This window comes from Rattus norvegicus, chromosome 1 (assembly GCF_021556685.1).
Source record: "Rattus norvegicus strain SHRSP/BbbUtx chromosome 1, alternate assembly SHRSP_T2T, whole genome shotgun sequence".
In the NCBI taxonomy this organism is placed as follows: Eukaryota; Metazoa; Chordata; class Mammalia; order Rodentia; family Muridae; genus Rattus; species Rattus norvegicus.
This window is the reverse complement of record NC_141534.1, coordinates 154,761,614-154,777,129: the sequence shown is the minus strand read 5'-3', so window position 1 is coordinate 154,777,129 and position 15,516 is coordinate 154,761,614. Positions and strand designations below refer to the sequence as shown.

The 15,516-nt window shown below is 39.2% G+C and overlaps 1 protein-coding gene across 1 annotated transcript in view; it reads right to left on the bottom strand.

The window, feature by feature from the left end:
• Rab38 (RAB38, member RAS oncogene family) overlaps positions 1 to 15,516 on the bottom strand; it is an 80,345-nt gene that overhangs the window by 38,687 nt on the left and 26,142 nt on the right. The window contains 1 exon segment of the mRNA NM_145774.3: positions 6,302 to 6,582. Within this exon segment, the coding sequence (NP_665717.1) occupies positions 6,302 to 6,582 (281 nt within the window).

The following is a 15,516-nucleotide window of genomic DNA, read 5'->3' as shown; positions in this document are numbered from 1 at the left end:
TTAAAATAAAAAAGATACAATAACTATAAAACATCACCTACGCTTCAGTTTTTTATTTCTTTTGAATGATGATAAGGCCTACCTCAGAAAGTCTTACAAAAGATCGAGTGGGTTCTTACATTAAAAAGTCTTTGCACACAGTTAACAAATAGTAGGGGCCGGAGAGATGGCTCAGTGCTTAGGCGAGCTTCCCGCTCTTCCAGAGGACAGGAGTTTGATTCCCAGCACTCATATGAGGCTGCTCAAAACTGCTTTGCAACTCCAGCTCCCAGGGATCCAACCCTTCTTTTGGCCTCCTCAGATACCTGCACACATGTGGCACGTTGACACACAAAATAAAAGTTGGTAAATCTGTTTTAAGAAAACCAAGTTGGTAGATAACAAAATGTAGAGATTGTCAGTGTGGATGCAGAGCACACAGGATAACAGAATCTAAAAATGCTGGTGGAAAACTGCGGTGAACTTGTTTTCCTCACCCTTTATTTATGGTAAACCACGTCCTCATTTGAATCCCCTAATGCTAGGTGGATATAGTGAGCAGAATCATGTATGCATCCAGAAAAACAATCCAAATAGATCTTCCACAGTGTGTTCAATCCCCACAGAGAAACAGCTTAAGGAAGAAACTTTTGCTAGCAGCGCTGGACCTGTTGTTTTCTGAAGCAGTGAAGAATTTAACTTTCAACATATTCTTGGATCTGGCAGTGGTTGATTGTGAAAAAGCTTACAAACTACAGGTTTCCCAAACACAGAGCCTTTTCTGCCAGCCTGTTCCAGAAAAAAAAAAATTGGATTCTGCGTTTTACCCTAGTCATCTAGTTGGTCACTTCCTAGTCAATTTAATTAGTGCAATCGAGGTCCTGGGATTGTGTCTTAACTCCAGAAGAAGCAAAAGAAAAAATATGTGAGATGGTTCAGTGGGTAATGGCACTTCCTACTGAAGAAGTCTGACAATCTTCTATTTCTGGAACCCATATAGGGGAAAGAAAGAAATGATTTTTCTTTGGCTTCCACACATGTCAAGATACACACACACACACACACACACACACACACACACACACCAAAATAAATAAAATCTGTGAAACTATTATAAATAGCATATTACATGCTTATCTAGAATACACAGTGCTATAAGTTTAGTCCAATTCCTAGCACCTCTTAAAACCATGTGTAGTAACACATGCCTGTAGTGCTGTGCTCAGGAGCTGACAGCGGAAAAATCAATAAAACAAGGTCATACTAGGTCAACCTTGTCTACACATAGGGAAATAATACTACATGGCTATTCTTGACTACATAGTGAGTGTGAGGCCAGCCTAGGATATGGAAGACTTGCCTCCAAACAAAACAAAACAAAATGAAACAAACAAACAAACAAACAAAAAAAACAACCAAACAAACAAAAACAACAACAACAAAAAACAAACAAAAGAATTATAGGTTTTCCCTGTATGGGTGAACTAAAACAAGTCTCTAAAGTTAGTAAATGTATTTAGCACTTACTTACACATGGGGGGGGGGCGCTGATATTTTAAGTGTTCACTCTTTCTACAGTAAGTAGCACCATGTCAGAAAGTGCACAGTCAAGCACATTTATTCTCGCATCCACGGGCATACTGACTTTTAACTCAAATTAAAACAGCTGCTTGCCAGTGCACCTATTGACCTAGAGCCCTCTTGGAAGTGTGCACCTGCAGACTCACTTACATAGAATAGAAATAGTTAGGGAATCTGCCAGGGGTAAGGCTTGGGGTAAAGGGAAACAACAGAAAACACTGCAGGTTTTCCTCTGTGGATTTGACTCATCCTCACTATTACACAGATACAACACGCTCCATTGTTTCCAGCTATATTGCCATTACCCAATGCCCTGTTTCTGCACATAGCTGCATCTGCAGAAACACACTTTAAAAACAAAATGGAGTGGTGGTGGGAGATCAGATACAAAAGGACTTTTCACAAGAGTCCAGCTGTGTGTGCCTCAGAGCCAAACCCAGAGTCGCAGATGGGCTTGGGCTGTAGCAACAATCAGTAGGAGTGTGGTTGTGGTGTGTGTGTGTGTGTGTGTGTGTGTGTGTGTGTGTGTGTGTGTGTGAGAGAGAGAGAGAGAGAGAGAGAGAGAGAGAGAGAGAGAGAGAGAGAGAGATGCATCTGGGCAATCTATATACATTTTCACAGTGATTACAACAACTTCAGAAGATGGTGAGAAAGCAAATCCCAAAGCTGAAAGTGGGTTGGTTGCACTAGGTGTTAACTGTTAACAGGGAGCAGGGTTCAGTCATCCCTTGTGATGAGCTTAGATGGCAGAACTCCAAACTTTTACTATGAAAGCAAATTATGAAGATCAAGTATCGTCACAGGAAGTCACAAAACATCCATTGTTAGAGTAAGTGGACAGACAAAGATGGACTGAGATCCCACTTATACATGTAAGTGGAGGAGTAAAACAAGGAGTAGAAAAAGTTAATAATTGTGTTTAAATGGCAGACATATAAACCAGGAATGTTTGGGGGAAGTTGACATGTTTGAGGGAACAATCATATGTTACCTAGAAAATCCACAGTGAGCATTCATTCACACAGACTGCAAAGAAAATCTGATTTGGTAAATAATTTTTCCTTCCTTTGAATTTAGTATAAGAAGTTAGGATTTTACCATCATATTGTGCCAGCAATAATAAGAGGCACAAAAGCTCTCAATGCAAGTTACTGAAGAAAATGTGAGGCTAAGACATGAAATCCTCCTCAGAAGTAGGTCAGCAGCATGGCGGAAGGTAGCTTTGATTTCAAGCTCCACTTTCAATTAAGAAAGGGCAAGGTTGCTACTGATGTCCACAGGATTTTTACAGGCTGGATCTATGAGAGCAAAGACAAAGTGTGTGGCTTTGCTTCATGAGTCATTTTTGAAAGATAAAAATGGAAATCAGACATTCACCACTTGTTGATTATGATATCATGCAAGAGATCTCTTGTCATTTAAAGACTTCCTTTATCAAAATTCTTTATATCAGACCCATCCTCTGATCCCACAAGCAATCAAAGAAGGAACTGTTTGCTGTCCCCAAATACTGCTGTCTCAGGGTCAAACAGGAAGTTTAATCTGGGTCTCAGTTTTATGGTTTGCAATGCTATATCCAAAACTTAGCAGACCTTTATCTAAAATCTGTGAAAAGACTTGTTCAGCAACTTGGGACTCCTCTTTGCCAATGATGCATATTTCTGCAGAGGTTTCAAATACTGCTGGTGAATGTGAACTCAGTGTCAGCAAGCCATTTGTGTTAGGATGCTCAGCACAACAGTTTCAAATGCATTAGCTTTTAGAGAGAACACGAAAATGAATGTGGACTCTGTTTCACCATGCGGTCTTTTTTACAAGTGTGCACACATTGCTTGTGAAATTCCATGGTCCCCTTTCCCACGCATGTACATAGCCTCGCTTCAAACTTGAACACTGGTAGCAATTTGGATAACTAGAAATGCAGTAGTTAATTTGGAAGGTCAACCAGGACTGATGTTAATGACCATAAGGTTCTTGGGTATATAGAATTTGATGCTGCAGTAGAGGAACAAAAAGAACTGAGAAAAACAAAGCTAAGAAAGTTCTTAGACCTTCCCCCCTCAAAGTATTCCAACTTGCCCCATAGTTCATAGCATCCTTACCCCTTATTCCACACACAATAGATTTTACACATGATGTACTATGGTTAGGCATGAAGACTAATTGTCTCTGATTTATAAATATCTGCAGTTGCAGGGCACAGAACACTTGATTGGTAAATAAGAGATACTTGACGGTGTTCGTTCAGTGGAAGAATAATAAAAGTTCACTTATACATAGAAAGAGCTTGAAGGAGCTTGAGACCCCATATGTACAACAATGCCAACCAACCAGAGCTTCCAGGGACTAAGCCACTACCTAAAGACTATACATGGACTGACCCTGGACTTTGACCTCATAGGTAGCAATGAATAGCCTAGTAAGAGCACCAGTGGAAGGGGAAGCCCTGGGTCCTGCCAAGACTGAACCCCCAGTGAATGGGTTTGTTCGGGGGAGGGCAGTAATGGGGGGAGAATGGGGAGGGGAACACCCATAGAGAAGGGGAGGGGGAGGGGTTGGGGGATGTTGGCCTGGAAACCAGGAAAGGGAATAACAATCGAAATGTAAATAAGAAATACCCAAGTTAAAAAAGATAAAACAAAAACAAAAACAAAAAAACAAAAGAAATCATTCCTTCCAGTTCTCCAGTAGTTAACAGAAGTTAACTACTCTGGGTTCAGAACGCCTTGTCTCCTTGTAAGGAGATAAAGAGTTGAAATAAAGAAAAGGAAGCAAGCAAGAAAGAAAGGATGTAAACAAGAAAGCAAGAAAAAATTCAAAGAAAGGATGTGAAGGAAAGTGCAGACAGTGTGAAAGTAGGGTGTGCAGCTCAGGAAAACGGAGACAATGTTAGTTAACTTGTATTTGGAATGAGAAAGAAAAGAGCAGGCTAACATTCAGGGAAAGACTACAGATGTTAAAAATGCCTGTGGTCATCAAGAACTAAGCAGAGAGGAATAGGGAATGGCTAATTAAGGACTAAAAGTGCTAAAGAAGTACATTAGAACATGAAACCATTAAAAAACAATGTCAACACTCTAAAAACTGAGGAACATCAGTCTCTCCACAGGAGAAAAACTTAGTGAGCTGTGACAGACCAGAGAGGGGCCGGGTGCTGAGTGTATCCAGAAATTGCTCTAACAAAGACTGCTTCGATTGGGACCCCAGCAGTGGAACCCCATAAGGGGGACCACCAGCTCTTTTCCCTTTCTATCATCTTGTGAGTCAAGCAATAACTTAATCCTGCCAGGTTGACACTTTAGGGATATTCTCAAATAAACTTTTTCTTTTCAATCCTTAGAGCTACTAATCTTGAGCAAGGTCGTTTTCCCATAGGAATCCAGTAATGTTTAAATAAAAGGAAACATATTTAATGAAACATTTTCTTTCTTCTAGCTATTTTAAAATATATGTTTAAGCTATACAGTAGGTTATCATATCTATGGTCAGATACTATGTAACAGAATACCTACAACCCACTTTGAATGATTGCCATTCAAAGAATTTCCGCCACAATTCTCTGGAGCCACCTACAAATGTCTACAATGAAGTCTACAGACAACCTTCATAAGAGAAAATACCTGTCTTATATACATAAGACTCCCAGACAAGTAGTGAATGCTTGGGCTTCACAGATATCGAAATAATTTGTTTTATAGTAATTAAAAAGTAGAACAGGGATGACAACAAAATTACACAGATTGCAATCTAACTAATCTGAATGATACATTTATATGCACACAGAAAATCTCAGAAAACACAGGAAAAAAAAGTGATGGATATGCTAACTACCCTATTCATCCAATGAGTAAATAAGTCAAGGTACAATGCATGACATAAATTTGTCTAGTATTATGTGTCTATTAAAAGTAAATTAAATTAAACAAATTTATTATTAAAGTTATTTCCTGCTAAGATTGAGATTTAACATATAAGCTAAAAATGGAACGGAGAGTGACAGTAGAAAAGAAAACTTGTACTAACAAATCAGAATAATGTAAGGCACAAATCTAAATGCAATGCTCTTTGTATACGAAGGTTCCTGATTCCTGCTTCTTGCAATAGGCTCCTACTTCCTGGTACTTCCCAGTCTCCTAAGAGAACCAGAAATACCAAACTATGTTATACTCTCCATTTTGTATTATTCTATCTCTTGGTCTACTATCCCAGTATTCCCAGTATGGTGATTCTATATACTGTCATCTCTTCATTCATATTACAAAGTGTAACCCTTGACATGCAGATCCATGTACTTAACAGTCATAGTGTGAAGAACAAGACAATAACACAGAATGTGAAATCTATTTCTTTCATATATTTTCAAATATTCATGAATAAATATATGTATATATTTAATACATATAATTTCTTATGGAATTATATAATGTTGTAAGGACTAAGTGCAAGAGAGTTTGTTAAACATGCGTGGCATAAATTTGAGCTCAAAAAAGTTGTGTGCAATTATAAATTATGATCAGTGTGGCCTTGTACAAGTGGTTTGGCTTATTTAGTCATAGTCATCTAAAGAAGTAAATAATAATTTCTGCCACTTATTTCCTTACTATGAGAGAGAGAGCACAAAGCAATTTGCTAACTCTAAATTATTGGACAGGAACATTATTATCACTATTATAATGATAATGGTTATCTGTTGGGTTCTTTGTCAATCTTACTGTATTAAGCTTATTTAATATAGCATTACCTTGGCTGATGTTTCAAACCATCCTACGAAACCATGCTCCTTGCAGAACTGGTCCATCTTGAGTCCATTGTTCACAAGCACATCCTTCCCTTGGTCACATTTGTTGGCCAACAAAACCACTGATACTGGCTTACCATTAGGGAGAGTTAACTTTGAGTCCAAATCATTTTTCCATTTTGCCACTGCTTCAAATGTGGCTGGTCTGGTGACATCAAAAACAATAAATGCTCCCATAGCTTCTCGGTAATAGACTCTTGTCATGTTACCAAATCTTTCTTGACCTGGCAGCAAAGAGACAGAATTCATTGTTACTAAAATTGGAATCATAATTGAACACTACACTGGAGCAGCGCCCCCAATGAGCAGGTGATAAAATAGAGTTTTAATGCTAATATTTAAAGGGTAGATAAATATACATTTAATATTTACGACCAGATAGGAAACTTTCATTTTTAAAAAATAAGTTTTTGAAGATTGGGCCTGAAAGATGGCTCAGCAGTTTTAGGCTCTTGACGTTTATCCTAATGACATGACTTCAAACCGTAGAAACACCATGGTCAAAGGAGAAAACTGACCACTTCAACTTGTCTTGTAAACTCCACAAATGTGCTTTAGTGTGTGTGCTTGTATGTTTGTGTGCATGTGAATGGACACAAAATAAATAAATGTAAAAGGAGTATGAAATGTTTATTGAAAAATGTTGTAAATCATACAATATTTTATAACTCAGCTTGTATAGTACCCCAGTAAGTGCATGTGGATATTCACATTAAATTAATTAAAGATGAAAAAAATTAAAATTCAATCCCCAAGTCATAGCAGTTAGCTATATTTCAAATGTTAAATAACTGCATATGGTCTTCTTTGGAATTAAGATGACATTTTAAGAGCTGTGTCTCTGAGAATAGCTAAAAAATATTGATAATACAAAATAAACCTATTCTTATAAAAGAGCTAGGCAAAACAGAAATAATCCTTGGTATGGTTTTGCCGACAAAGCAACAGCCAAGCCAGCACTGTAGCCTAGGCACACTGCTGGCACCCTGGAAAATTCAGTTGTAGCTCCCTGGGAAGCAGATTCTCAGACAACCAACAATTTAAGACCAAGTTTCAGAAACCCAAACCAGAGGTGCAAGAGTACAGTCAGCTTCAGAGGTTGAAGTGTGGCACACATGTTTGAAGTTGAGAGGGATTCCAAACGCACATACTCGCTCCTGCCTATTACTTGGGTGAGCTACAATACTCACTAGAAGTTTGAAGCAGAATTTACCATGATGCAATAATGGGTACAACAAGGCTTCAAACAGAACAGACTGAAGACAACATTAGAAGTGTAGAACCTGGAACTGGAAACTTCTCCGCAATGCTCAGCCTATACCCCTGCCACTGCCTAGGCAAGCTACAAACATGGTATGGTATTCAGATAGACTCCATAAAAAGTAAACATGGGCAGGCAGGTCTTCCAAACTCTTTCTCTGTCTCAGTCCCAGAAAGTTTTGACAAAAAGAATGCGTCTCAAAACACCAGAGAATAAGTTGCAAGTGTCAGACTGAGAATTCTAAAGGAAAGTAGATTTTAGCCTTACAAAATTTTTCACACTTGCAAGGACAAACTGACATAACTTGTTTTAATTACTGACCCTATTATGAATTATTATTGACACTATAAATGTCCTTTATCTACCTATGAAGACAAGACAAGGCAAAGAAGAAACCACATCTTCCCAACGACAGTCACAATGCCTTCTCCTGTCGCTCTTTACAGCTATAATAACTATCATAATTATTTACATTAATTTTTATGCTATTGTGTTTTAATATCTCAGTAAAAAACTTTATACTGTCATATATATGTATATATATATATATTCAAAAGTATTTTCTCTAGCAATTCTCAGAACTTTTTTGCATAACTTCTTTCTTAATATTATTCTAACTTTCCCTCTTCCAGATTCTCTCCTCACGTGACTCTTAAATAGTGATACCCTTACCTCTAAGGGCACTAAAAAAAATATAGTCCTTTAACCAATTCCCTAGAGGCACTGTTTATGAACACTATCAGGACATAAGCAAGAGAACAACTTATCTTCTATTAAAAGTTAAAATTGAGATCTGACACTGTGATTAGTTTCCAACATAATTAGCATTAGAGTACATTAAAACCTAATTAAAGGGGAGGGGAGCATCCTCATAGAGCCAGGGGGAGGGAAGATGGAATAGGGGGTCTCTGGAGGGGAAACTAGGAAAGGGGATAACATTTAAATTGTAAATAAATACAATATTCAACATCTTATTTGAGTCAAAAAAAAAAGATATATCACCAGAGCCCTAACATGAAAAGAGAATAAAAATAAAAACAATGAAAATAGGAAAAAAAAGAAAAACTGAGAAATAGCTCTATTTTAACAGACGAAATTACAAATGTAGCAAACAATTCACTATGATGCTTCCACAAGCTTCCAACTCCTCCATACTGGAAATCAAAGAAAATGAGATGCTTGAAATGCTAGAAGAGCTCAGAGTCCCCCTTTTCAAAAGGATCAGTGACTACAAAGAGAGCTCGAATAAACAGACAAATGAAGTAAGGAAATCGCGACCAAGACAAGGAAGGTACTCAAAAGTAGCCAAACAGTAACTTGGAGAAGAAATTTAAATATCAAGTGTCCAGAGGACAAATTTAGAAAGGATTCTGAAACTACAAAAAGGGAACCAAACAGAAATTTTGGAAGTGAAAGAATAAATCGATCAAATAAAGACAGTGGGAAGCATATTCAACAGAGAAGCCTAAGCAGAAGTTCTAATGTCAGGAATAAGGGTGAAAACTGGGAAAATACTTAGATTTCAGTAAAGATGAAATTAATGAACGTGAAAAAAAACTCACAAGAACTATGAGATGTGTTCAAGACACAGAATCTAAGAAACTGTGAGGTAGAAAATAGATATGGTACACCCTCGGATCCCGGCCCGCAGCAGCTCTCTGCTCCCAGACCCTGTGAGAGAGAGACCCAACCGCCTGGTCAGGTGGGCACTCCTGAGGCTGCAGAGCAGAAGAGACCACCAACACTGCTCACCCCTGCCCACATCCCTGGCCCAAGAGGAAACCATATAAGGCCTCTGGGCTCCCGTGGGGGAGGGCCCAGGAGCAGCAGGACCCCTGCCAGAGACACCTCCAGACCCTGAAGGAAACAGACCTGATAAACAGTTCTCTGCACGCAAATCCCGTGGGAGGGAGAGCTAAACCTTCAGAGAGGCAGACAAGCCTGGGAAACCAGAAGAGACTGATCTCTGTACATACATCTCGGACGCCAGAGGAAAACACCGAAGGCCGTCTGGAACCCTGGTGCACTGAAACCCTGGAAACAGCGGCACAGGTATTCCTGGTTGCTGCCACCGCAGAGAGCCCGTGGGCAGCACCCCACGAGCGAACTTGAGCCTCGGGACCACAGGTAAGACCAACTTTTCTGCTCCAAGAAAGCTGCCTGGTGAACTCAAGACACAGGCCCACAGGAACAGCTGAAGACCTGTAGAGAGGAAAAACTACACGCCCAAAAGCAGAACACTCTGTTCCCATAACTGGCTGAAAGAAAACAGGAAAACAGGTCTACAGCACTCCTGACACACAGACTTATAGGACAGTCTAGCCACTGTCAGAAATAGCAGAACAAAGTAACACTAGAGATAATCTGATGGCGAGAGGCAAGCGCAGGAACCCAAGCAACAGAAACCAAGACTACTTGGCATCATCGGAGCCCAATTCTCCCACCAAAACAAACATGGAATATCCAAACACACCAGAAAAGCAAGATCTAGTTTCAAAATCATATTTGATCATGATACTGGAGGACTTCAAGAAAGATGTGAAGAACTCCCTTAGGGAAACACAGGAAAACATTAATAAACAAGTGGAAGCCTACAGAGAGGAATCGCAAAAATCCCTGAAAGAATTCCAGGAAAACACAATCAAACAGTTGAAGGAATTAAAAATGGAAATAGAAGCAATCAAGAAAGAACACATGGAAACAACCCTGGATATAGAAAACCAAAAGAAGAGACAAGGAGCTGTAGATACAAGCTTGACCAACAGAATACAAGAGATGGAAGAGAGAATCTCAGGAGCAGAAGATTCCATAGAAATTATTGACCCAACTGTCAAAGATAATGTAAAGCGGAAAAAGCTACTGGTCCAAAACATACAGGAAATCCAGGACTCAATGAGAAGATCAAACCTAAGGATAATAGGTATAGAAGAGAGTGAAGACTCCCAGATCAAAGGACCAGTAAATATCTTCAACAAAATCATAGAAGAAAACTTCCCTAATCTAAAAAAAGAGATACCCATAGGCATACAAGAAGCCTACAGAACTCCAAATAGATTGGACCAGAAAAGAAACACCTCCCGTCACATAATAGTCAAAACACCAAACGCACAAAATAAAGAAAGAATATTAAAAGCAGTAAGGGAAAAAGGTCAAGTAACATATAAAGGCAGACCTATCAGAATCACACCAGACTTCTCGCCAGAAACTATGAAGGCCAGAAGATCCTGGACTGACGTCATACAGACCCTAAGAGAACACAAATGCCAGCCCAGGTTACTGTATCCTGCAAAACTCTCAACTAAAATAGATGGAGAAACCAAGATATTCCATGACAAAACCAAATTTACACAATATCTTTCTACAAATCCAGCACTACAAAGGATAATAAATGGTAAATCCCAACATAAGGAGGCAAGCTATAACCTAGAAGAAGCAAGAAACTAATCGTCTTGGCAACAAAACAAAGAGAATGAAAGCACACAAACATAACCTCACATCCAAATATGAATATAACGGGAAGCAATAATCACTATTCCTTAATATCTCTCAACATCAATGGCCTCAACTCCCCAATAAAAAGACATAGATTAACAAACTGGATACGCAACGAGGACCCTGCATTCTGCTGCCTACAGGAAACACACCTCAGAGACAAAGACAGACATTACCTCAGAGTGAAAGGCTGGAAAACAATTTTCCAAGCAAATGGTCAGAAGAAACAAGCTGGAGTAGCCATTCTAATATCAAATAAAATCAATTTTCAATTAAAAGTCATCAAAAAAGATAAGGAAGGACACTTCATATTCATCAAAGGAAAAATCCAGCAAGATGAACTCTCAATCCTAAATATCTATGCCCCAAATACAAGGGCACCTACATACATAAAAGAAACCTTACTAAAGCTCAAAACACACATTGCACCTCACACAATAATAGTGGGAGATTTCAACACCCCACTCTCATCAATGGACAGATCATGGAAACAGAAATTGAACAGAGATGTAGACAGACTAAGAGAAGTCATGAGCCAAATGGACTTAACGGATATTTATAGAACATTCTATCCTAAAGCAAAAGGATATACCTTCTTCTCAGCTCCTCATGGTACTTTCTCCAAAATTGACCATAAAATTGGCCAAAAAACGGGCCTCAACAGGTACAGAAAGATAGAAATAATCCCATGCGTGCTATCGGACCACCACGGCCTAAAACTGGTCTTCAATAACAATCAAGGAAGAATGCCCACATACACTTGGAAATTGAACAATGCTCTACTCAATGATAACCTGGTCAAGGAAGAAATAAAGAAAGAAATTAAAAACTTTTTAGAATTTAATGAAAATGAAGGTACAACATACCCAAACTTATGGGACACAATGAAAGCTGTGCTAAGAGGAAAACTCATAGCACTGAGTGCCTGCAGAAAGAAACAGGAAAGAGCATATGTCAGCAGCTTGACAGCACACCTAAAAGCTCTAGAACAAAAAGAAGCACATACACCCAGGAGGAGTAGAAGGCAGGAAATAATCAAACTCAGAGCTGAAATCAACCAAGTAGAAACAAAAAGGACCATAGAAAGAATCAACAGAACGAAAAGTTGGTTCTTTGAGAAAATCAACAAGATAGATAAACCCTTAGCCAGACTAACGAGAGGACACAGAGAGTGCGTCCAAATTAACAAAATCAGAAATGAAAAGGGAGACATAACAACAGATTCAGAGGAAATTCAAAAAATCATCAGATCTTACTATAAAAACCTATATTCAACAAAACTTGAAAATCTTCAAGAAATGGATAATTTCCTAGACAGATACCAGGTACCGAAGTTAAATCAGGAACAGATAAACCAGTTAAACAACCCCATAACTCCTAAGGAAATAGAAGCAGTCACTAAAGGTCTCCCAACCAAAAAGAGCCCAGGTCCAGACGGGTTCAGTGCAGAATTCTACCAAACCTTCATAGAAGACCTCATACCAATACTATCCAAACTATTCCACAAAATTGAAACAGATGGATCACTACCGAATACCTTCTACGAAGCCACAATTACTCTTATACCTAAACCACACAAAGACACAACAAAGAAAGAGAACTTCAGACCAATTTCCCTTATGAATATCGATGCAAAAATACTCAACAAAATTCTGGCAAACCGAATCCAAGAGCACATTAAAACAATCATCCACCATGACCAAGTAGACTTCATCCCAGGCATGCAGGGATGGTTTAATATACGGAAAACCATCAACGTGATCCATTATATAAACAAACTGAAAGAACAAAACCACATGATCATTTCATTAGATTCTGAGAAAGCATTTGACAAAATTCAACACCCCTTCATGATAAAAGTCCTGGAGAGAATAGGAATTCAAGGCCCATACCTGAACATAGTAAAAGCCATATACAACAAACCAGTTGCTAACATTAAACTAAATGGAGAGAAACTCGAAGCAATCCCACTAAAACCAGGGACTAGACAAGGCTGCCTACTCTCTCCCTACTTATTCAATATAGTTCTTGAAGTTCTAGCCAGAGCAATCAGACAACAAAAGGAGGTCAAGGGGATACAGATCGGAAAAGAAGAAGTCAAAATATCACTGTTTGCAGATGATATGATAGTGTATTTAAGTGATCCCAAAAGTTCCACCAGAGAACTACTAAAGCTGATAAACAACTTCAGCAAAGTGGCTGGGTATAAAATTAACTCAAATAAATCAGTAGCCTTCCTCTACACAAAAGAGAAACAAGCCGAGAAAGAAATTAGGGAAACGACACCCTTCATAATAGACTCAAATAATATAAAGTACCTCGGTGTGACTTTAACCAAGCAAGTAAAAGATCTGTACAATAAGAACTACAAGACACTGAAGAAGGAAATTGAAGAAGACCTCAGAAGATGGAAAGATCTCCCATGCTCATGGATTGGCAGGATTAATATAGTAAAAATGGCCATTTTACCAAAAGCAATCTACAGATTCAATGCAATCCCCATCAAAATACCAATCCAATTCTTCAAAGAGTTAGACAGAACAATTTGCAAATTCATCTGGAATAACAAGAAACCCAGGATAGCTAAAGCTATCCTCAACAATAAAAGGACTTCAGGGGGAATCACTATCCCTGAACTCAAGCAGTATTACAGAGCAATAGTGATAAAAACTGCATGGTATTGGTACAGAGACAGACAGATAGACCAATGGAATAGAATTGAAGACCCAGAAATGAACCCACACACCTATGGTCACTTGATTTTTGACAAAGGAGCCAAAACCATCCAATGGAAAAAAAGATAGCATTTTCAGCAAATGGTGCTGGTTCAACTGGAGGTCAACAAGTAGAAGAATGCAGATCGATCCATGCTTATCACCCTGTACAAAGCTTAAGTCGAAGTGGATCAAGGACCTCCACATCAAACCAGACACACTCAAACTAACAGAAGAAAAACTAGGGAAGCATCTGGAACACATGGGCACTGGAAAATATTTCCTGAACAAAACACCAATGGCTTACGCTCTAAGATCAAGAATCGACAAATGGGATCTCATAAAACTACAAAGCTTCTGTAAGGCAAAGGACACTGTGGTTAGGACAAAACGGCAACCAACAGATTGGGAAAAGATCTTTACCAATCCTACAACAGATAGAGGCCTTATATCCAAAATATACAAAGAACTCAAGAAGTTAGACCGCAAGGAAACAAATAACCCTATTAAAAAATGGGGTTCAGAGCTAAACAAAGAATTCACAGCTGAGGAATGCCGAATGGCTGAGAAACACCTAAAGAAATGTTCAACATCTTTAGTCATAAGGGAAATGCAAATCAAAACAACCCTGAGATTTCACCTCACACCAGTGAGAATGGCTAAGATCAAAAACTCAGGTAACAGCAGATGCTGGCGAGGATGTGGAGGAAGAGGAACACTCCTCCATTGTTGGTGGGATTGCAAACTGGTACAACCATTCTGGAAATCAGTCTGGAGAATCCTCAGAAAATTGGACATTGAACTGCCTGAGGATCCAGCTATACCTCTCTTGGGCATATACCCAAAAGATGCCCCAACATATAAAAAAGACACATGCTCCACTATGTTCATTGCAGCCTTATTTATAATAGCCAGAAGCTGGAAAGAACCCAGATGCCCTTCAACAGAGGAATGGATACAGAAAATGTGGTACATCTACACAATGGAATATTACTCAGCTATCAAAAACAACGACTTTATGAAATTCGTAGGCAAATGGTTGGAACTGGAAAACATCATCCTGAGTGAGCTAACCCAATCACAGAAAGACATACATGGTATGCACTCATTGATAAGTGGCTATTAGCCCAAATGCTTGAATTACCCTAGATCCCTAGAACAAACGAAACTCAAGACGGATGATCAAAATGTGAATGCTTCACTCCTTCTTTAAAAGGGGAACAAGAATACCCTTGGCAGGGAAGAGAGAGGCAAAGATTAAAACAGAGACTGAAGGAACACCCATTCAGAGTCTGCCCCACATGTGGCCCATACATATATAGCCACCCAATTAGACAAGATGGATGAAGCAAAGAAGTGCAGACCGACAGGAGCCGGATGTAGATCGCTCCTAAGAGACACAGCCAGAATACAGCAAATACAGAGGCGAATGCCAGCAGCAAACCACTGAACTGAGAATAGGACCCCCGTTGAAGGAATCAGAGAAAGAACTGGAAGAGCTTGAAGGGGCTCGAGACTCCATATGTACAACAATGCCAAGCAACCAGAGCTTCCAGGGACTAAGCCCCTACCCAAAGACTATACATGGACTGACCCTGGACTCTGACCTCATAGGTAGCAATGCATATCCTAGTAAGAGCACCAGTGGAAGGGGAAGCCCTGGGTCCTGCTAAGACTGAACCCCCAGTGAA